The sequence below is a fragment of the Pseudophryne corroboree genome (assembly GCF_028390025.1).
Source record: "Pseudophryne corroboree isolate aPseCor3 chromosome 3 unlocalized genomic scaffold, aPseCor3.hap2 SUPER_3_unloc_85, whole genome shotgun sequence".
Classification (NCBI taxonomy): domain Eukaryota; kingdom Metazoa; phylum Chordata; class Amphibia; order Anura; family Myobatrachidae; genus Pseudophryne; species Pseudophryne corroboree.
In genome coordinates this window covers 216366-238000 of record NW_026967580.1, presented here as the reverse complement: position 1 = coordinate 238000, position 21635 = coordinate 216366, and the positions used below count along the sequence as shown (strand labels likewise).

Here is a 21635-nt window from a genome sequence, read left to right as displayed (position 1 = left end):
GGCGTGTTTGTGACATCAAAACAGGAACTGAACAGTCTGAAGTGATCGCAAGCTAGGAGTAGTGTCTGAAGCTGCACAAAAAAATATTGTAGCCGCGCTGCGATCCTTTCGAACGCACTTCTGCTTAGCTAACATAAACTCCCAGAGAGTGGCGGCTTAGCGTTTGCACGGCTGCTAAAAACAGCTAGCGAATTAACAACTCGGAATGAGGGCCATTGTGTATAGTGTATTTGAATTGTATTTAAGGTGGAATGCACTTGGTTGTGTCCCAGGAGGGGGGAATCCATTACTGTGTAGGCCAGGCATGTCCAAACTGCTGCCCTCCAGCTGTTGAGAAACTAAACATCCCAGCATGCCCTGACACAGCTTTAGCATTCTATGACAGCAAAACTGTCAGGGCTTGCTGGGATATGTAGTTTCACAACAGCTGGAGGGCCGCAATTTGGACATGCCTGGTGTAGGCTGGTGGATTCCCCCAGTACTTTCCCCCCAAAATGGAATGCCTTCCTCTCTAGCCTCCCACATGGAAGTATCATGAGGAGAGAGCGGAGCAGCTCAGCTTTAAAACAAGCTGAGTGGTTTTCTGGAGCTCCTTAGGGATCACCTTTGGTGGGCAGGAAAGCCTGACATGGGATCTAGGCTGCCCATCTCTGGAGCCCAATTTTAGACTGGAGATGGTGAGCTAGGTACCTGGGCAGATTCCTGAAAGTAGTTTAGATGGGAAAACTTCCCCCAGCCTAGACTTAGCGTCACCAGGGTGGATACCAACCCTCCAGGATGGGATGGTCAAAGGAGAGTGACTACTCCCCACCGTCCATAGAGGACAATGGTAGCTGTGCATGTGGCCAAGGCATGCACATCACATGGGTAAACAATGATTGGTTGAGAACAGCACGGTGGACTTACCCCCTGTGGTATGTGTATTGGCGTAAGATAAAAAGAGGAGGGCTGTTAGCCTCCTGAGGTATTATACCATTTTCTCTGACGTCCTAGTGGATGCTGGGAACTCCGTAAGGACCATGGGGAATAGCGGCTCCGCGGGAGACTGGGCACAAATAGAAAGCTTTAGGACTACCTGGTGTGCACTGGCTCCTCCCCCTATGACCCTCCTCCAAGCCTCAGTTAGATTTTTGTGCCTGGCCGAGCTGGGTGCAATCTAGGGGGCTCTCCTGAGCTTCTTAGAAAAAAGTTAGTTTTAGGTTTTTTATTTTCAGTGAGACCTGCTGGCAACAGGCTCACTGCATCGAGGGACTAAGGGGAGAAGAAGCGAACCTGCCTGCTTGGGCTTCTTAGGCTGCTGGACACCATTAGCTCCAGAGGGATCGAACACAGGCCCAGCCTCGGAGTCCGGTCCCAGAGCCGTGCCGCCGGCCCCCTTACAGAGCCAGAAGCAAGAAGAGGTCCGGAAAATCGGCGGCAGAAGACATCAGTCTTCATCAAGGTACCGCACAGCACTACAGCTGTGCGCCATTGCTCCTCATGCACACCTCACACTGTGGTCACTGATGGGTGCAGGGCGCTGGGGGGGGGGCGCCGCCCTGAGCAGCAATATTAACACCTTGGCTGGCGAAAATACATCACATATAACCCCCAGGGCTATATGGATGTACATTAACCCCTGCCAGATTCTACAAAAAAGCGGGAGAAAAGTCTGCCGAAAAGGGGGCGGAGCTATCTCCTGCAGCACACTGGCGCCATTTTCCCTCACAGCTCTGCTGGCGCCCTGAGCAGCAATATTAACACCTTGGCTGGCGAAAATACATCACATATAACCCCCAGGGCTATATGGATGTACATTAACCCCTGCCAGATTCTACAAAAAAGCGGGAGAAAAGTCTGCCGAAAAGGGGGCGGAGCTATCTCCTGCAGCACACTGGCGCCATTTTCCCTCACAGCTCTGCTGGAAGGACGTCTCCCTGACTCTCCCCTGCAGTCCTGCACTACAGAAAAGGGTAAAAAAGAGAGGGGGGGACACTATTTAGGCGCAGTATTACATATAACAGCAGCTATAAGGGAAAACACTCTATATAGTGATATCCCTGTATATATATAGCGCTCTGGTGTGTGCTGGCATACTCTCCCTCTGTCTCCCCAAAGGGCTAGTGGGGTCCTGTCCTCTTTCAGAGCATTCCCGGTGTGTGTGCTGTGTGTCGGTACGGCTGTGTCGACATGTATGAAGAGGAAAATGAGGTGGAGGCTGAGCAATTGCCTGTAGTGGAGATGTCACCCCCTAGGGGGTCGACACCTGAGTGGATGGGTTTATGGAAGGAATTACGTGAAAGTGTCAGCTCTTTACATAAGAAGTTTGATGACATGGGACAGCCGGCTTCTCAGCTTGTGCCTGTCCAGGCGTCTCAAAGGCCATCAGGGGCTCTAAAACGGCCGCTACCTCAGATGGCAGATACAGACGTCGACACGGACACTGACTCCAGTGTCGACGACGAGGAGACAAATGTAACTTCCAGTAGGGCCACATGTTACATGATTGAGGCAATGAAAAATGTTTTACACATTTCTGATAATACCACAGGTACCACTAAAAAGGGTATTATGTTGGTGAGAAATAACTACCTGTAGTTTTTCCTGCATCTGAGGAATTAAATGAGGTGTGTGATGAAGCGTGGACTTCTCCCGATAAAAAACTGATAATTCCTAAGAAGTTATTGGCATCATACCCCTTCCCGCCAGAGGATAGGGCACATTGGGAAACACCCCCTAGGGTGGATAAGGCGCTCACACGCTTGTCCAAACAGGTGGCACTTCCGTCTCCGGATACGGCCACCCTTAAGGAACCTGCTGATAGAAAGCAGGAGACTATCCTAAAGTGTATATACACTCACACGGGAGTTATACTGTGACCAGCGATCGCCATCAGCCTGGATGTGCAGTGCTGGGGTGGCTTGGTCAGACTCCCTACCCTGGATAGGGACAGTATATTACTGACTGTAGAGCATTTAAAAGATGCATTTTTATACATGCGTGCTGCACAGAGGGATATTTGCCGGCTGGCATCAAGAGTAAGTGCTATGTCCATTTCCGCCAGGAGAGGGTTATGGACTCGGCAGTGGTCAGGTGATGCCGATTCTAAAAGTCATATGGAAGTATTGCCTTATAAAGGGGAGGAGTTATTTGGGGTAGGTCTGTCGGACCTGGTTTTCACGGCAACTGCTGAGAAATCCACGTTTTTACCCCAGGTCGCCTCTCAGCAAAAGAAGACAACGTATTATCATACGCAGTCCTTTCGGCCCCATAAGGGCAAGCGGGCAAAAGGCTCCTCCTTTCTGCCCCGTGGCAGAGGGAGAGGAAAAAGGCTGCAGCAAACAGCCAGTTTCCAGGAACAGAAGTCCTCCCCCGCTTCCGCCAAGTCCTCAGCATGACGCTGGGGCTCTACAGGCGGACTCAGGTACGGTGGGGGCCCGTCTCAAGAATTTCAGCGCACAGTGGGCTCGCTCACAAGTAGATCCCTGGATCCTTCAGGTAGTATCTCAGGGGTACAAATTGGAGTTCGAGACGTCTCCCCCTCGCCGTTTCCTAAAGTCTGCCTTACCGACGTCTTCTTCCGACAGGGAGGCGGTATTAGAAGCTATTCACAAGCTGTATTCCCAGCAGGTGATAATCAAGGTACCCCTCCTGCAACAAGGAAAGGGGTATTATTCCACAATGTTTGTGGTACCGAAGCCAGACGGCTCGGTGAGACCCATTTTAAATCTAAAGTCATTGAACACTTACATAAAGAAGTTCAAATTCAAGATGGAGTCACTCAGAGCGGTTATCTCGGGCCTGGAGGAAGGGGATTATATGGTGTCACTGGACATCAAGGATGCTTACCTGCATGTTCCAATTTACCCTTCTCACCAAGGGTACCTCAGGTTTTGTGGTACAGAACTGCCACTATCAGTTCCAAACGCTGCCGTTTGGATTGTCCACGGCACCGCGGGTCTTTACCAAAGTAATGGCCGAAATGATGATACTCCTTCGAAGGAAGGGAGTTTTAATTATCCCGTACTTGGACGATCTCCTGATAAGGGCGAGATCCAGGGAACAGTTGGTAGTCGGGTTAGCACTATATCAAGAAGTGTTACGACAGCACGGTTGGATTCTCAATATTCCAAATTCGCAGCTGATCCCGACGACACGTCTTCTGTTCCTAGGGATGATTCTGGACACAGTCCAGAAAAAGGTATTTCTCCCGGAGGAGAAAGCCAGGGAGTTATCCAATCTAGTCAGAAACCTCCTAAAACCAGGTCAAGTATCGGTGCATCAATGCACAAGGGTCCTGGGAAAAATGGTGGCTTCTTACGAAGCAATTCCATTCGGCAGATTCCACGCAAGAACTTTCCAGTGGGACCTGCTGGACAAATAGTCCGGATCGCATCTTCAGATGCATCAGAGGATAACCCTGTCACCAAGGACAAGGGTGTCTCTCCTGTGGTGGTTATAGAGTGCTCATCTTTTAGAGGGCCACAGATTCGGCATTCTGGACTGGGTCCTTGGGACCACGGATGCCAGCCTTCGAGGCTTGGGAGCAGTCACACAGGGAAGAAATTTCCAGGAAGTGTGGTCAAACCTGGAGACCTCACTTCACATAAATCTCCTGGAGCTAAGGGCCATTTGCAATGCCCTAAGCCAAGCGAGACCTCTGCTTCAGGACCAGCCGGTGTTGATCCAGTCGGACAACATCACGGCGGTCGCCCACGTAAACAGACAGGGCGTCACAAGAAGCAGGAGGGCAATGGCAGAAGCTGCAAGGATTCTCCGATGGGCGGAAAATCATGTGATAGCACTGTCAGCAGTGTTTATTCCGGGAGTGGACAACTGGGAAGCAGACTTCCTCAGCAGACACGACCTCCACCCGGGAGAGTGGGGACTTCACCCGGAGGTCTTCCACATGATTGTAAGCCGTTGGGAAAAACCAAAGGTGGACATGATGGCGTCCCGCCTCAACAAAAAACTAAAAAGTTATTGCGCCAGGTCAAGGGACCCTCAGGCGATAGCTGTGGACGCCCTGGTAACGCCGTGGGTGTACCAGTCGGTTTATGTGTTCCCTCCTCTGCCGCTCATGCCCAAGGTACTGAGAACTATAAGACGGAGAGGAGTAAGAACTATACTCGTGGCTCCGGATTGGCCAAGAAGGACTTGGTACCCGGAACTTCAAGAGATGCTCACAGAGGACCCGTGGCCTCTACCTCTAAGAAGGGACCTGCTCCAGCAGGGACCCTGTCTGTTCCAAGACATACCGCGGCTGCGTTTGACGGCATGGCGGTTGAACGCTGGATATTGAATGAAAAAGGCATTCCAGAAGAAGTCATCCCTACTTTGATAAAAGCCAGAATGGATGTAACCGCAAAGCATTATCACTGCATTTGGCGAAAATATGTTGCGTGGTGCGAGGCCAGGAAGGCCCCGATGGAGGAATTTCAACTGGGTCGATTCCTGCATTTCCTGCAAACAGGGGTGTCTATTGGCCTAAAATTGGGATCCATTAAGGTTCAGATTTCAGCCCTGTCGATTTTCTTCCAGAAATAACTGTCTTCAGTTCCTGAAGTTCAGACGTTTGTCAAGGGGGTGCTGCATATACAGCCTCCTTTTGTGCCTCCAGTGGCACCTTGGGATCTCAATGTAGTTTTGGGGTTCCTAAAATCACATTGGTTTGAACCACTTAAATCTGTGGATTTAAAATATCTCACGTGGAAAGTGGTCATGCTGTTGGCCCTGGCTTCGGCCAGGCGCGTGTCGGAATTGGCGGCTTTATCCTGTAAAAGCCCTTATCTGATTTTCCATTCGGACAGGGCGGAATTGAGGACTCGTCCTCAGTTTCTCCCTAAGGTGGTTTCAGCATTTCACCTGAACCAGCCTATTGTGGTGCCTGCGGCTACTAGGGACTTGGAGGACTTCAAGTTGCTAGACGTTGTCAGGGCCCTAAAAATATATATTTCCAGGATGGCTGGAGTCACAAAATCTGACTCGCTGTTTATCCTGTACGCACCCAACAAGCTGGGTGCTCCTGCTTCTAAGCAGACTATTGCTCGCTGGATTTGTAGTACAATTCAGCTTGCGCATTCTGTGGCAGGCCTGGGCGGCTGCCCGAGGGGTCTCGGCTTTACAACTTTGCTGAGCTGCTACTTGGTCAGGGTCAAATACCTTTGTAAAATTTTACAAATTTGACATTCTGGCTGAGGAGGACCTTGAGTTTTACTCATTCGGTGCTGCAGAGTCATCCGCACTCTCCCGCCCGTTTGGGAGCTTTGGTATAATCCCCATGGTCCTTACGGAGTTCCCAGCATCCACTAGGACGTCAGAGAAAATAAGAATTTACTTAACGATAATTCTATTTCTCGTAGTCCGTAGTGGATGCTGGGCGCCCATCCCAAGTGCGGATTGTCTGCAATACTTGTACATAGTTCTTGTTAACTAATTGGGTTCTTGTTGTGAGCCATCTATTCAGAGGCTCCTCTGTTATCATGCTGTTAACTGGGTATAGTATCACGAGTTGTACAGTGTGATTGGTGTGGCTGGTATGAGTCTTACCCGGGATTCAAAATCCTTCCTTATTGTGTACGCTCTTCCGGGCACAGTATCCTAACTGAGGCTTGGAGGAGGGTCATAGGGGGAGGAGCCAGTGCACACCAGGTAGTCCTAAAGCTTTCTATTTGTGCCCAGTCTCCTGCGGAGCCGCTATTCCCCATGGTCCTTACGGAGTTCCCAGCATCCACTACGGACTACGAGAAATAGAATTATCGGTAAGTAAATTCTTATTTTCACTCTGCTGTAAACATCTTGCTGTATTGCTGTTGCCACTAGCAATAGGGAACAGTCTTTTTTTAAGACTGGGTGAATAAACATCTGCCTCAAGATGGCCGCTTCATCTTGTGACCTGCAGTGCTATTAGTTCCATTTTCCGGCTGTCCAGGGTGCACTCAGCGTCTGCAAGCTTCGCCTCCCACCAGCTACTGTGCAGAGGCCTAGTCCAGCGACTAGTGGTGATTCGTCGACACCACACAGGTGTGGTAAGATAGCGTGTAGACACATACAGAGCAGTACCATGGTTACAGACTCCATAGCGACAAGGAGTCTAGTGGTGGCAGTGTAGTACCCGCCCATTACGCAGTGGGTGGAGTCAGTAATAGGCGGTTACTGATGGTAATTGTGAATCCCCTAATTGGCCAGATCCCATGTGACCTAAACATCCATTCTGTGACTGGAGCGGGACGCAAGGGAGGGTGAGGGCTTTCGTACAGAACCATCCAGTCACAGAAATTGCTGGCATAGCGGTGGGATAATCCTAGGTGGCTTTTCGGTCACCTGATTGGAGAAGCCGAGTTAGGAGAGGAGTAACTGCAGCGCAGGTGAACGCACAAGATGGCGGTCTTCAGTGGAATGTCAAAGGACAATTTGGAGATTGTGCATCAGGAGAAGGGTGTGGATATCCCTTTCAGTGCGTCCAGAAGCGTCATGAGGGCGGCACTCGTGAGCTTGGAGGAGTCCTGCTGGGCGGAGGTAGAGTGCTAAGGGTGTTGGCATTGAAGAGGGCGGCCTACCAGTGGACCTTTGTACAGAACCGGTGAGACCCACAAGCCCCACCCTCTCTATTAGCAGCAGCCATGTTTCATACCTAGCAGGGCCGGAGGTCCAACGTCCCAGGTGGGGCGACACGGATATCTTAGCAGATCGGCTAGTGGAATTCGGAGAAAGGGCAACGGAGCAAGAGTGCTTGATCATCACCTCACTTTCCAATATCACTGCCGGGCTCCGGTGACTGTGCGCAGCCCGTTCTGCCCCCAGCAGTAGCGGAAGATCCAGTGCTCCCACCTGAGGCAAAAGTGCCTCCAAGTCAGGTATTCGGAGTGTGCAGGAAAGACTGGGCACACTTAGCTCCAGAATACAGCCTGTGGCTTCAGCTGCGTCACTAGGCTGCAGCAGTGAACGGTGCCCGGACTGAGCGGAGTGAGCGGCTTTAGGGCAGTAGGAGTGGGGGACTTAATAGATTGGGTCTTGGTTCCAGTGGTGGCTGACAGCTATCAGGTAGAATAGATAAGAAGCCACGTAGTAATGAAAGCTCCAGAAAGCACGTCTGGATGGACTCAGGCCCCTCTTATTTATTATTTTATATACTAACAGGGGTGACAGGTGTGGTACAGCCCTGCAAAGGCAGATCCAATCTCTTTCTCATCAGACTCTGTCTTCCCTGCACTCTCACTCAGATGTTCACTGCTGCCAGTAGCACACGTATGAGAAGCAGAAGTATGGTGGCAGCTGTATAGATCCTGATATGTAATTCTCTGTATCATACTTACTGTACACACATCATCCTTATTACTATTGAGAGAATAGAGATAAGACACTGATGATGGGGGTGTAAGAGTGGATTATAACCTAGCAGATGATGATGATTACAGTGTATTATATGGTGTATTGCATGTAAAATACCTTGTTCCACACACCTACTCTGCTGTAGCAATATACCTTATATAAGGGTGAGTAACACATGTACAGGCTTACCAGCGTATGAGCACACACATAAAGGAATGCTACCTTACCAATGCTTCCAGGAGTAACGTTAGTAGACATTTCTCTGATCCATCAGCTCATACGTCTGATGTTATTGTTCATCTAGAATCTCCAATTCATACGATATGTTCCCCATCCATTGTTTTACATTGGTGCTGACATAGGACTTGGCGAGTGACTACATCTCCATTTATACTTCATGGTTAGTTACCAGTACAAGAGAGATATCTAAGTCTTATTATAATATTACATTTGTTATTGTGTGTTCTCATTTTTGTATTTCCATAATGTATTTTATTTCCAGCAGGTGGACACACAAGCAGGAATATCTCAGAAGGACATCTAATGTTATCCCCGGATTGTGACATAAAAGATAATGACAGTAGACAGGATTCTCCAGGAGATAACCCCATTACCACAATTATACAGACAGCTCTATCAGCTGATCCCTCTGATCCTGGGAAATGTTCTCCTGATCACTCTGATATTGGTGTATCTGTTACAGCTCTGACAGTAGATACAGTGTTTCCCTGTTCTATAGATGCCAAATGTTTTACACAGAACACAAAGCCTATTAAACCACACACAGGTAAGGTAGGTGAAAGGCCACTGATATGTTCAGAGTGTGGAAAATGTTTTACAAAGAAATCATATCTTGTTATACATCACAGAATTCACACAGGTGAGAAGCCATTTCCATGTTCTGAGTGTGGGAAATGTTTTACACAGAAATCACATCTTGTTAGACATGAGAGAAGACACACAGGTGAGAAGCCATTTTTCTGTTCCGAGTGTGGGAAATGTTTTGCACAGAAATCAGCTCTTGTTAGACATGAGAGAGAGCACACAGGTGAGAAGCCATTTCCATGTTCTGAGTGTGGGAAATGTTGTGTAAGTAAATCACAACTTGTTACACATCTGCGCAGTCACACAGGTGAGAAACCTTTTCCATGTTCTGAGTGTGGGAAATGTTTTGCATGTAAATCAGATCTTGTTATACATCACAGAAGTCACATAGGTGAGAAGCCATTTTCTTGCTCTGAGTGCGGGAAAAGTTTTACCTGGAAATCCAATCTTGTTAGACATCAGAGAGAGCACACAGGTGAGAAGCCATTTCCATGTTCTGAGTGTGGGAAATGTTGTGTAAGTAAATCACAACTTGTTACACATCTGCGCAGTCACACAGGTGAGAAACCTTTTCCATGTTCTGAGTGTGGGAAATGTTTTGCATGTAAATCACATCTTGTTATACATCACAGAAGTCACACAGGTGAGAAGCCATTTCCATGTTCCGAGTGTGGGAAATGTTGTGTAAGTAAATCACAACTTGTTACACATCTGCGCAGTCACACAGGTGAGAAACCTTTTCCATGTTCTGAGTGTGGGAAATGTTTTGCATGTAAATCAGATCTTGTTATACATCACAGAAGTCACATAGGTGAGAAGCCATTTTCTTGCTCTGAGTGCACGAAAAGTTTTACCTGGAAATCCAATCTTGTTAGACATCAGAGAGAGCACACAGGTGAGAAGCCATTTCCATGTTCTGAGTGTGGGAAATGTTGTGTAAGTAAATCACAACTTGTTACACATCTGCGCAGTCACACAGGTGAGAAACCTTTTCCATGTTCTGAGTGTGGGAAATGTTTTGCATGTAAATCAGATCTTGTTATACATCACAGAAGTCACACAGGTGAGAAGCCATTTTCTTGCTCTGAGTGCGGGAAATGTTTTACACACAAATCACGACTCGTTACCCATCAGCAAAGTCACACAGGTGAGAAGGCATTTCCATGTTCTGAGTGTTGGAAAGGTTTTGCACACAAATCACATCTTGTTATACATCAGAGAACTCACACAGGTGAGAAGCCATTTTCTTGCTCTGAGTGCGGGAAATGTTTTTCACAGAAATCAGTTCTTGTTATACATCACAGAAGTCACACAGGTGAGAAGCCATTTCTATACTCTGAGAAATAAATCATCTCTTGTTGCACACAATAGACATCACTCAGGTGAGGAACCATTTTAATCTTCTGGAGTATACTTATCATTGCCATGCATTGTTCTTCAAGGTTCTTATCCTATCTCCTATGCTTTTTGCAATATGCATGTTACCACTGGGTGAAATAATCAGATGTCATGCCCTCATCTGCCACTGCTATACAAATGACCTGTCTTTGCTCTAGGTACTGAGAACCCAGTACCAATCCTAAATGGTTGTCTAGCTGAGCTCCAGGTGTGGCTGATGCCAGTTGGTTGTGATTCAGTCCTGGTGAAACATGTCTTTAAGCTCACCACCAAAGGGCAGGGCTACAGTTCAGCTTTGCAAACCAACCAGACTTACGCTTGGGGGTTCAGAGTTACAAAATGCTGATCATGTGCGGAATCTTGGTGTCCTGGATGGTGGAGTGACACTTAGACATCAGGTATCTGCCACAATCAGATCCTCATCTGAGGAACATAGCCAGACTCCAGCACTTATTTCCCTCAGAAGATCTACCTACAGTCATATATTTACTTGTATCATCACGCATAGACTACTGCAATGTCCTCTATCTGGGTCTCCCAGCAAAAGAATTGCACCAGTTGTAGCTTGTACAGAATGCAGCAGCCAGGCTGTTACCTAACCAGCCCGTTCCTGCCACATAACACCCATTCTCTGCTCCCTCCACTGGCTGCATGTAAGATGGTGTCTCTATTACATAATCTTACTGACTCTCTCAGCCCGACATGACCAGGGTCCATGGTACCAGAAGCAGCTTCTGCCTCCTTACTGCCCTGCTTGCTTCCATCTGCAGATGAAGGACTGTTACCAGCAGTACCAAGAATCCCCAAGAAGTTCTGAGATGTCAGGGGTGAGACAGGGTTGTAGCACTAGTGCTGTAGCAGGGGCTGCCGGAAGCAGTGTCTGTGAGAATCTTGTTCTCAAGCAGCGCTAAGGTGTCAGAGGGGAGACAGTGGTGGCAGTAGTGGGGGGGGCGGGGCGGGTGGCAGTTGGGAGAGATGGGGCAGTGGCAATAGTGGGGGAGATGGTGATGACAGTAGTGGGGGAGACAGAGTGGGTGGCAGTAGTCGGGGAGACAGAGCGGATGTAGTTGTGGGGGAAAGACAGGGCAGTGGCAGTAATGGGGGAGACAGGGCGGGTAGCAGTAGTGAGGGGAGACAGGGTGGGTGGCAGTTGGTGTAGACAGGGCGGTGGCAGTAGTTGGAGGAGACGGCGGTGGCAGTAGTGGAAGGAGACATGGTGGCAGTAGTGGGGGGAGATGGGGCAGGTGGCAGTAGTGGGGGAGATGGGGCAGGTTGCAGTGAGGAAGAGACAGGGCGGGTGACAGTAGTGGAAGGAGATGGGGCGGGTGGCAGTAGTGGGGGAAGACAGGGTGGGTGGCAATAGTGGGGGGCAGGTGGCAGCAGTGGGGAATACAGGGCGGGTGGCAGTAGGGGTGGGGGAGACAGGGCGGATGGCAGTAGTGGAGGGAGACGGTGGTGGCGGTAGAGGGGGGAGACAGGGCGGATGGTCACAGTGCAGTACCGGGGGATGCTGGAGGCAGTAAAGAGGTGTATGGGTTCCGCACAGAATCAGTTGATAATCAGACTTAATGATGATTATGCTTCCTTATTTCTAATTAATCCCTTGTATGTGTTACTGTTATTTGCTGTGTTAGCCTTTATGTGTGTTCTGTGTAATAATCCTGAAAGTAGTGCTGCTACCGATCTCATATCATTTGTAGTAACTTGGAAAAGATGAGATATGAGGTGCACTCTGGAAGCTTATAGGGGGTTACTCAGAGATGATCGCAGATGTGACATCACGCAGCCCCAGGAAAATGGCATCGGCCCGCACGCGTTCACCCCTCAGGAATGCAACCGCAATGTGTGTCTGCGCGGTCGCTGCGCATGTGCATTTTGTCACTAACAGAAAATTGCTGCTGGCCGCTATTGCGGCTGGGTCTGAATGACCCCCATAGGCTTTTGGCTCCTAATATGTATCTGTTTTACTTACCTGCAATACTATAATGTAACTTGAATTGTTTATGTGCTTTATAGGACATTTTATCCATGTGCAGAGTAAAGTATTTTTTACATTTAAAATATGGAGAAATCTGTGTATTAAAGATATGAAATAAAGTTGTTTAAAAACAAAAGATTTCCGTTGAGTCTTTTTAAGTGTGTATTATCTTATTTCCAGATAATTGTCGCTATGGTGACAGAAACAATTTCCTGTTAATGTGTCACTTGTATTATTATATTTTCTGTCCAGCGAGTGGACTCGGAAATGTTATCCTTTTCCTCGCAGCCCCAGTTGCTGAAGAAAATGAAGGAGGAGCTGTTGACAGGTCACGTCCTGCTTGAGTTGACAATTTTCTCACCAGCAGGTGTTTCCACCTCTGCAGACTTGTGTCCATAGATACAACCTAGGCTTTAAACCTAGAATCGAGCATGGTGGCCAAAATGTAGTGCTCTGATTTAAACAGATTGAACACCCTTGAATCCTGGCAAAGCGAATGAAGGGCTCCATCCACAAGTATTTCCAGGGAAGACGTTAAGTCTGAGAGACTATGCACAGGCCCAAGTGATAATTGTTTTATGATCCTTCTATGTATAAACCAAGCGATAGAGGGAATAATCCGAAAGTGTTAATACCAAAGATTAGCTAATCTGGTTGGAGGTGCGCCATTAAGCAAATTGCAATGACTGGTTAAGGGGTTTAGAAAAAAACGCTAGTGGGCTTATATCTAAAGAAGCCTTAATGTGTGGCGCACTCTTTTTTCCCCTTTATGTTTCATGAATAAATTAAAACATAACTTTTATTATTTTTATTTAAGATAGATTTTTCAATAGGCATAACATAAGGCAATTGATTTAGATAAAAATTATTGTGTTTTTTGCGCTAGATAAACAGTTAAAAAATGCAGCATATACACTTCAGAAAAATCCACTAATTTTCCATACACCAAATACTACAAGAAATTAAGTGTACTAATTGCGCAAATTCTGTTTGTATGGTTACATATAATAAATTAACATTACTTCCCTTCTCTTTCTTTGTGGGGAGAGCAATAACTTCTAAGGTATCACCACATATTGAAATATTTAGACTGAAAAAGATAATACACACAATAGTGTAGACATCCAATTCAAAAACAATAATTTTATTTACACGCCACACTCACAATATATCAAAGGGATGAAAGCGTATAATAATCTCTGCATTGAAGGGAGGTAGATGTTCCTGCTGGATTCTTTTAATATCCTCCTGTGCTTTGCTGAAACAAATAAAGCAATAGTGCAGACTCCCACTTAAAGGAAAGAAGTTTAATAAAAATGCACTCACAAACAAGTTTTAAAAGCATGTAATATCACTGATGTTAGAGATGACTGTGTACTCATCAATCCAAAAGGCCCACAGAGTTCCGGATACTCCTAGGATTATTTCCAGGATCAGTCCTATGCCTCTATTCACCAGGTTAGAAATAGCCACACCGCTTAATGCATTTACAACCCTGCTGGGTTCTTCCTCAGAAGCGTTTGTGGCTAAACAACAGAATGTTACATTTATACCCATCCAATTAACCCCCATAATATCCGTCAGCTGTGTCCAATAGTACACCTCCCGTTTCCGCTTTCAAAACTCGCGGGGAGAGGTGGTGACATAACCATCCTCCAATAGGAGCATATCTTTCTCACTCCCACCGCAGCTGACGGCGGACAGGAAGTGACATCATGCGTGCCATCTGGTCTAATGCGTTCCATGTGCCGAGGTTTCCACTGAACAAGTACTTCCTGTTCCCGTCGTCAATGGAAATGTACGGGATATGACGTGGCGAACATCTTTCAAGGTCCCCCGGCGTCATTCTTATACGGAAGTATGCGTTCCATGTCTACACATGCGGTCCAAATCGGCACCATGTTTATTAAATAAGTCCGTTCCCATTCAAAAAGAAAAGTTCTTTTATGCAATCGGCCATTGATAGTTTTCCATTATTAGTCCCATAGATATGCAAAACCAAAGGAAAGATATAAATAATGTTAGTACTATGATATTAAAATACATAGATGATTAATTTTATACATGATACAAAAATATAAATAAATAAATAAAATTCTGAATACATATACACGGATGAGGGCATAGGAATGAATATAAATATCAATATATCAAAAACACTTTAAAAATCACTTTAAAAACCACTTCATCTCAAAATCGGTATTTAATCCTTTATGTTGCAGAGTACTTAATTTAATAATACATTTCGTCTCATTTTTCGCTAATCTACTTTCTATATCTTTAGACCGCCATGTGGATTTAATCTGTTCTATTCCCCAGAACCTTTTTACAAAATATTATTTCTTATCATGTTGAGTTTTAAAATGGGCTGAAAGAGAAAGTGTTTCCAGCCCTTTCCGAATGTTATACACATGTTCTGCGAGACGGGTCTTTAGATTTATGCTTGTCCTGCCTACATAGCTCAACCCACATGCACATTCTATGCCGTAGATTACATTTTTTGATTGACACATGTTAGAGTCTCCTGCCCTGTGCTGCCACGTCGTCATGGCAACCGGGAGACAAGTGCTAGCGGAGTAACCTGAGCGCAGCTGATACTCCGGTTCGGGTCTTTTGCTGTGCAGTGGTTACAGGCAGGGGATCCGGTGCTGGTTTTTGTGCTCACAGTCTGTGAGGTCTGAGTGGGGCGTGGACAGCACCTGCTATATAAGGCCTCTTCTCAGGTTAAGCAGATGCTGCTGAATCTTTGTTGGTTAGTCAGTTCATGAAAGTTAGCCAGTACTGTGTAGCTTTGTATTTGTTGTTGCTTACTGCAAATAGGCCTGGGGATTTGGTACTACACTCTGCCAATCCAGACCTAGCAGTAAGACTGGAGTCAGTCGTTTAACTTGCTGGGGTTCTTTTGCTATTCTGTGAACCCAGCAGGTTTGTGGCTGTACTTTCAGACCTGCCTGCATAATCCTCTCTCACTGTGCAGGGCGTCCATGTGTCAGTTTAGTGGCAGTAAGCTGAACCTGGGCCCTGCAAGTGAGAATTAGGATTGTGGAGACTCTCCTTGTGTCTATTATTCCATCTCTGACCAAGGAGTATACTGCCACACCCGTTGGTAACCCTTTAGGGTTTTGCTGTTGCCCTTAGCAACAGCATTTTGGGTTCTCTACGTATTAAAACACAACATCTTGCTTTTTTCATCTGAGCATTTCTAATACTAGAGAGACACCCAGTTTCTTAGCCTCTGGGCTTCTCTGTTCACTCTGTGTTGGTTTTGTTACCCTATCACCTTCTGTGTACGTTATGTCATATTTCCCAGTCTGTCTGTGAGTTCATTTGTTTTGCATCCCTCTCTGTTCAGGCACCAGTACATTCCTGCAAGCACTGGTGTGCATAACAGTTCAAACACCAGTACATTCCTGCAGGCACTGGTGTGCATAACAACACGTAATAAAATCATTAATTCTGTACGTGTCATTATTAACCGTGAATTCAGTGATTTTACTGGACTTACTCTTAACCGTCCTACACATCAGACACTGGCCACATCTATGGAACCCCTTCGTTCTGATGCTGGCTCTCGTATTGTCATCTATCACACTCCTTACTAGTTTATCCTTCAATGATGGCGCTTTCCTATACATGAAAGTAGGTCTATCAGGTATCTCTTTTTCTATAACTGGATCTTTCTGTAATAAATACCAATTCTTTCTAAAAATTCTTTCAATATCTTTGTGCAGAGGATTATACTGGCTGATAAAAGACCACTTATTCCTCTCATCTTTAGATTTCTTCTCTTTTTCTTTTAAAAGGTTATCCCTATTGATGTTTTCTACTTTAGTTTGTGCTTTATTTAAGAGATCTACTGGATAACCTTTATTGATAAATCTGTTGGTGGTTTCTATTATTTGTTCATTACAGATAGTTTGGTCACTACAGTTCCGCTTAATATGTGTAAATTGGCTAAACGGAATACCGTCTAGCCAATTCGGGTGATGTAAACTACCCATTTCTATATATCCATTAGAATCTGTTGCCTTCCTAAAGGTTTTGGTTTTAAGGGTGTCTTCTTCATATATACATAAGTCCAAAAAGGAAAAAAATTTTGTACTGCTAGTTGTTACAAATTTAAGATTAAAATCATTCTGATTCAATCTATCCATGAAGGCTAGGAGGTCCACTTCCTGTCCATTCCAAAGGAATAGGACATCATCGATATATCGATGCCAGGATACCAGATCTGCCCCCAATCCATCCACCTTAAAGATGTTATGATCTTCACAATATGACATGTATAAATTGGCATAACTGGGAGCAAATCTGGTACCCATGGCTGTCCCCACTTGTTGGATATAATAAGTGCCATCAAAATAGAAATAATTGTTATCTAAAATTAAACCTATACCATCCAGGATGATTTTTTTGTTAAATTATCATAATCACTTTTGTCTAAAAAATAGGAAATTGCTTCCAGACCCTTCTGTTTCTTAATAACAGTATACAAAGTTGAATTTGGAACCGCACTAGTGTTAATGATCTAAGCAAGATGTATGAATAGTATAGGAAAACCAATATAAATGCAGTTAGAAAAAATGTGATTATGAACTGCTAATGATTGGCGGTGCTCCCAGGAATTTTGTAGATTAGACTACAGTTGAAAAGGAGAGACAAGACAAAAAAACCTTGTTTGGGAGCACTCTTTTGTATTAAATTAAATAATGTAGGTAAAGTAAATGATAAATGAGATAAAACTTAACCTTTAATTGTTTCTCAAATAAAAGGAAGAAAAAAGGGGGAATAATAAGACAATTAAAGGACTCGTGTCTGGTGTTTCAGCAAAAAGAAACTTGTTTGACCTTTTTAGCAAATGAGGTACAAGTTGCTAGGAGAAGGTGAAGATATTAGAAGTAATAAATTGGATGGATGTAAGTGTGTTCTAATAGGATGACTGTATCCAGGACAGTCACTATGCATGCCTCAAAACAAAGGTATCCAAATGGAGAGTTATATGGTAGCAAGGTTGAGTGAGCTGAATTTGATCTTGTATGAGAGATAGAGAGAAAAGGGGGCCCACTGCACCTGGTATTCTCAGGGGGTTTCCCATCCTGATACTGACCAGGCCATACCTGCTTAGCTTCCGAGATCGGACAGGATCGGGCGCATTCAGGGTAGTATGGCCGTGGGCCTGAGGTAAGAAAGAAATGAAAGAAGATAGGAAGATGATTCTATTGTCCGTACTGAGTACAAATCAACCATAGGTGGTCCGGGAGTGTTTTTCCAGAAACAGACATAGAGGTATAGTCAGTTTTGGAGAATTAAAATGGGGCTCTCGTGACCAAGCCAAAAGGTGAAACGTACGTCGAGAGAATCGTCAACAGTGACGTCATCGTGGCGACGCCCAACCCGGAAGCGGGCGGCCGCGCTCGTCACTAACAGCGGGACCAGCAGGACTTTGAACAGGTAAGTTCTACAGCAAACATCAGCCGCAGATCGTGCGGCCAGGGTAATCAACACTAGACCACCAGGGAATCTTTCCCCTGCTCAACACTGATCATACAGTGCATTGTCTCTAGCGCTTACCGTGTGTTCCCTTCTTGCAAACGACTTATACTAGGTAATTTCACTAGACCATCAGGGTCTATAATTATGTCTATATTTACCACTAGTCTGTAAAGAGGTGTCAGTCTACCCTAAGATAGTGGTAACGGTCATCAGACCACTATATACCACCACATTTACCTCTGTCACAGATATCGCAATGTAAACAAATCACTATATCTTCTGTTTCACAACAGTTTTCTAATTTCAGTGATAATCTGTAGTACTCAGTCCTCACACCCGCCCATGCCTCCAAGGTTCTATTATTATATACAGATACCTAACTGTGAAATAAACACACAAGTGAATTTATGTGATTCCAACATGCATGTGTTTCACTCACTCAACCTTGCTACCATATAACTCTCCATTTGGATACCTTTGTTTTGAGGCATGCATAGTGACTGTCCTGGATACATTCATCCTATTAGAACACACTTACATCCATCCAATTTATTACTTCTAATATCTTCACCTTCTCCTAGCAACTTGTACCTCATTTGCTAAAAAGGTCAAACAAGTTTCTTTTTGCTGAAACACCAGACACGAGTCCTTTAATTGTCTTATTATTCCCCCTTTTTTCTTCCTTTTATTTGAGAAACAATTAAAGGTTAAGTTTTATCTCATTTATCATTTACTTTACCTACATTATTTAATTTAATACAAAAGAGTGCTCCCAAACAAGGGTTTTTTGTCTTGTCTCTCCTTTTCAACTGTAGTCTTAATAACAGTATACAGGGTGCATACATCTGCACTGCATAAAATGGTGGAGCTAGTGTATTGCAAGTTGGTAAGTTCTCTCAATACATCGCCCATGTCTTTCAGAAACACCTTTGTTTTTGTGACGATAGGCTGCAATAAAAGTCAATTAGTGCTGACAAATTTGATGTTAGACTATTGGTCCCTGATATTATTGGGAGACCAAGTGGGTGGAGGGGGTCCTTATGGATTTTCGGTAGAACATAAATTGTTGGTATAGAAGGTTCTTTTATATTAAGGAAATCATGTTCTTTCTCATTAATTACTCCATCTTTTAATGCATTAGATGTTAATGTTAATAATGCCTCACTGATCCTCTGGATTGGATCAAATCTTAATTTCTTATATGTATTGCCTTTATTTAGTTGTTTCATGATTTCCTCTATATAATCTGATTTGTCCATAAGGACAACCCCTCCACCCATATCAGCTGGCTTAGTAACAACCTCCTTATCATCCTTTAGTGATCTTACTGCCTCGTATTCCTTTTTAGACAAATTGCATTTTACCCTTTTCTTCCGTTTCATCAATTTTTCCGATTCATTTGAAAAAATTATACTCACCTGCCAGCGTCCAGAGATAAATCCACGTCCAGAGTATAATCCAGGTACTTGGCAAAAAAAAACCCCCGCAAAAACCCGACCAACGGACTGAAAGGGGTCCCATGTTGACACATGAGACCCCTTTCCCCGAATGCAGAGACCTCTCCATGACAGCTGTCACTGAAAGGTCTCTTCAGCCAATCAGCGAGTGCAACGTCCTTGCACTCTGCTGATTGGCACTTTGCACGTCTGAGCAGACAGCGCATCGCACAGCTCCCTCCATTATATTCAATGGTGGGAACTTTGCGGCTAGCGGTGAGGTCACCCGCGGTCAGCCGCTGACCGCGGGTAACCCCCCGCTGATGGCAAAGTTCCCACCATTGAATATAATGGAGAGAGCTGTGTGATGCGCTGTCACAGCACAGACAGCGCACAGCCAATCAGGTGAGTGCCACGTAGTAGCGCTTCCTGATTGGCTGAAGGGACCTCAGTGACAGGAGTCACGTGGGGTCCCAGCACATTCGGGGAAAGGGGTCTCATGTGTCAACATGGGACCCCTTTCAGTCCGTTGGTCGGGATTTTGTGTTTTTTTATTTTGCCAAGTACGTGGATTATACTCTGGACGTGGATTTATCTCTGGACACTGAATCAGGTGAGTATAATTTTTTCACAGGTACCCTCGGATCGTCGGAGACTGTGGCAGTCGGCGTGTCAACATAGGTAAGTATGTGTGTGTTGTACTTGTCACGGTGTGTGTCCTGTTTTTATTTGGGTTTTTTTTTCCAGTAGTACTACAGGTACCAGCGGGCCCGTTTTTCTCCCGCATGCTAGTACTTGTGGTTCTCCAAGTACCAGCTTGCGGGGGAGGTTTGCTGGGACTTGTAGTACTACTGGAAAAAACAATATTCTGACATTTTTCTCAAGGCTCTCAGCCTCCCATCCGCAGCCCTTGGATGGGGGGGGCAGCCTCGGGCTTCACCCCTGGCCCTTTGGTGGCTGGGTGGGACCCCTTGATTGAAGGGGTCCCCACTCCCCCAGGGTACCCCGGCCAGGGGTGACTAGTTGGATATTTAATGCCACGGCCGCAGGGCACTGTATAAAAGTTACCCCCGGCTGTGGCATTATCTGTCCAGCTAGTGGAGCCCGATGCTGGTGTAAAAAATACGGGGGAACCCCTACTCTTTTTGTCCCCCTTATTTTTGCACCAGCACCAGGCGCAGAGCCCGGTGCTGGTTTTAAAAATACGGGGGATCCCCTGTCAAATTTTTCCCTGCATTTTTAGAACCAGGACCAGCTCGAAGAGCCCGAGGCTGGTTATGGTTTGTAGGGGGTACCCCACGCCATTTTTTTCCGGGTTTTTCCAGTTTTTCGCTGTTTTTTTTCAAATCGCGGCAAAATCCACCTAATCGGCCGTTTTTCGCCCGCGGGACTGTCGAATCCGTTTTTTATTGAATATGGTGAACTTCGCCAACCACTTTCCGAAATTGGACGGTCGAATTGTGTCGAATTAAAAAACAGGCGAAAATTTGCCGCGATTCGCCGCTAATTGCATATACCCCATTGACTTTTACTTTGGTTGTCGTGGTCACGCCTTCGGGCAATCTTCCTACGTGTAACTTACATGTCCAGGGGTCTGATACAACCTCCCAGGTTTCACTACATCTCAGCCCCTACAACTGAGGCTGCCTCCCGTCAGCTCAGGCCCTCAGTTGTGACAGTCACTATTGGAGTGAGTCATGGTACTCAGCGGAGAAGGAGTGGGTTAAAGCGCTCTAAGAACTTTCACCATCTATTCGTATTGTGCATTGGGGATTGCATAAAAAAAGGGAAAAAGTCAGCGATGGGATCCAATTGCACAAGTGGTGAACATTTTGTAGCCAGGGTTCAGGTTGAAGAGCCGAGGCCCAAGAGGTCAGCAAGGTTTGTTATGTGTGGTAAATATTGATCACACACGGAAGACTTTTTGTCTGAATGGGTACGTATGACTGACAAAGATAGGGTACCATTCCCTAGGGTGGGCAGCTTTGAACCAGAGGTATTACAGAACTTAAGGATAAGGATATGTCTGATAAAATCCAAGAAACAAACGATTAGACATACTGATTGTTTAAATTTATGGCAATAGGAGGGGTATGTGCAAAGGGAATTAGCTCGCGCAGCAGGTTCCAAACCTAGCGGGAAAGAAATGGCGACCGCACCACCACCACCATATATTGTTGGGGAGAAAGTGGCTA

The 21635-nt window shown here is 45.7% G+C and overlaps 1 protein-coding gene and 1 pseudogene across 1 annotated transcript in view; one reads left to right on the top strand and one right to left on the bottom strand.

Annotated features, from left to right (window-relative positions):
- LOC134984833 (zinc finger protein 850-like) overlaps positions 1-10980 on the top strand; it is a gene marked incomplete at its 5' end in the record, with an annotated part of 204041 nt that extends 193061 nt beyond the window's left edge. The window contains one exon of the mRNA XM_063950308.1: positions 9107-10980. Within this exon, the coding sequence (XP_063806378.1) occupies positions 9107-10482 (1376 nt within the window). The remainder of the gene's footprint in view (positions 1-9106) is intronic.
- Positions 10981-17569: 6589 nt separating this feature from the next.
- Positions 17570-17687, bottom strand: LOC134984836 (5S ribosomal RNA; annotated as a pseudogene).
- Between the last annotated feature and the right edge of the window lie 3948 nt (positions 17688-21635).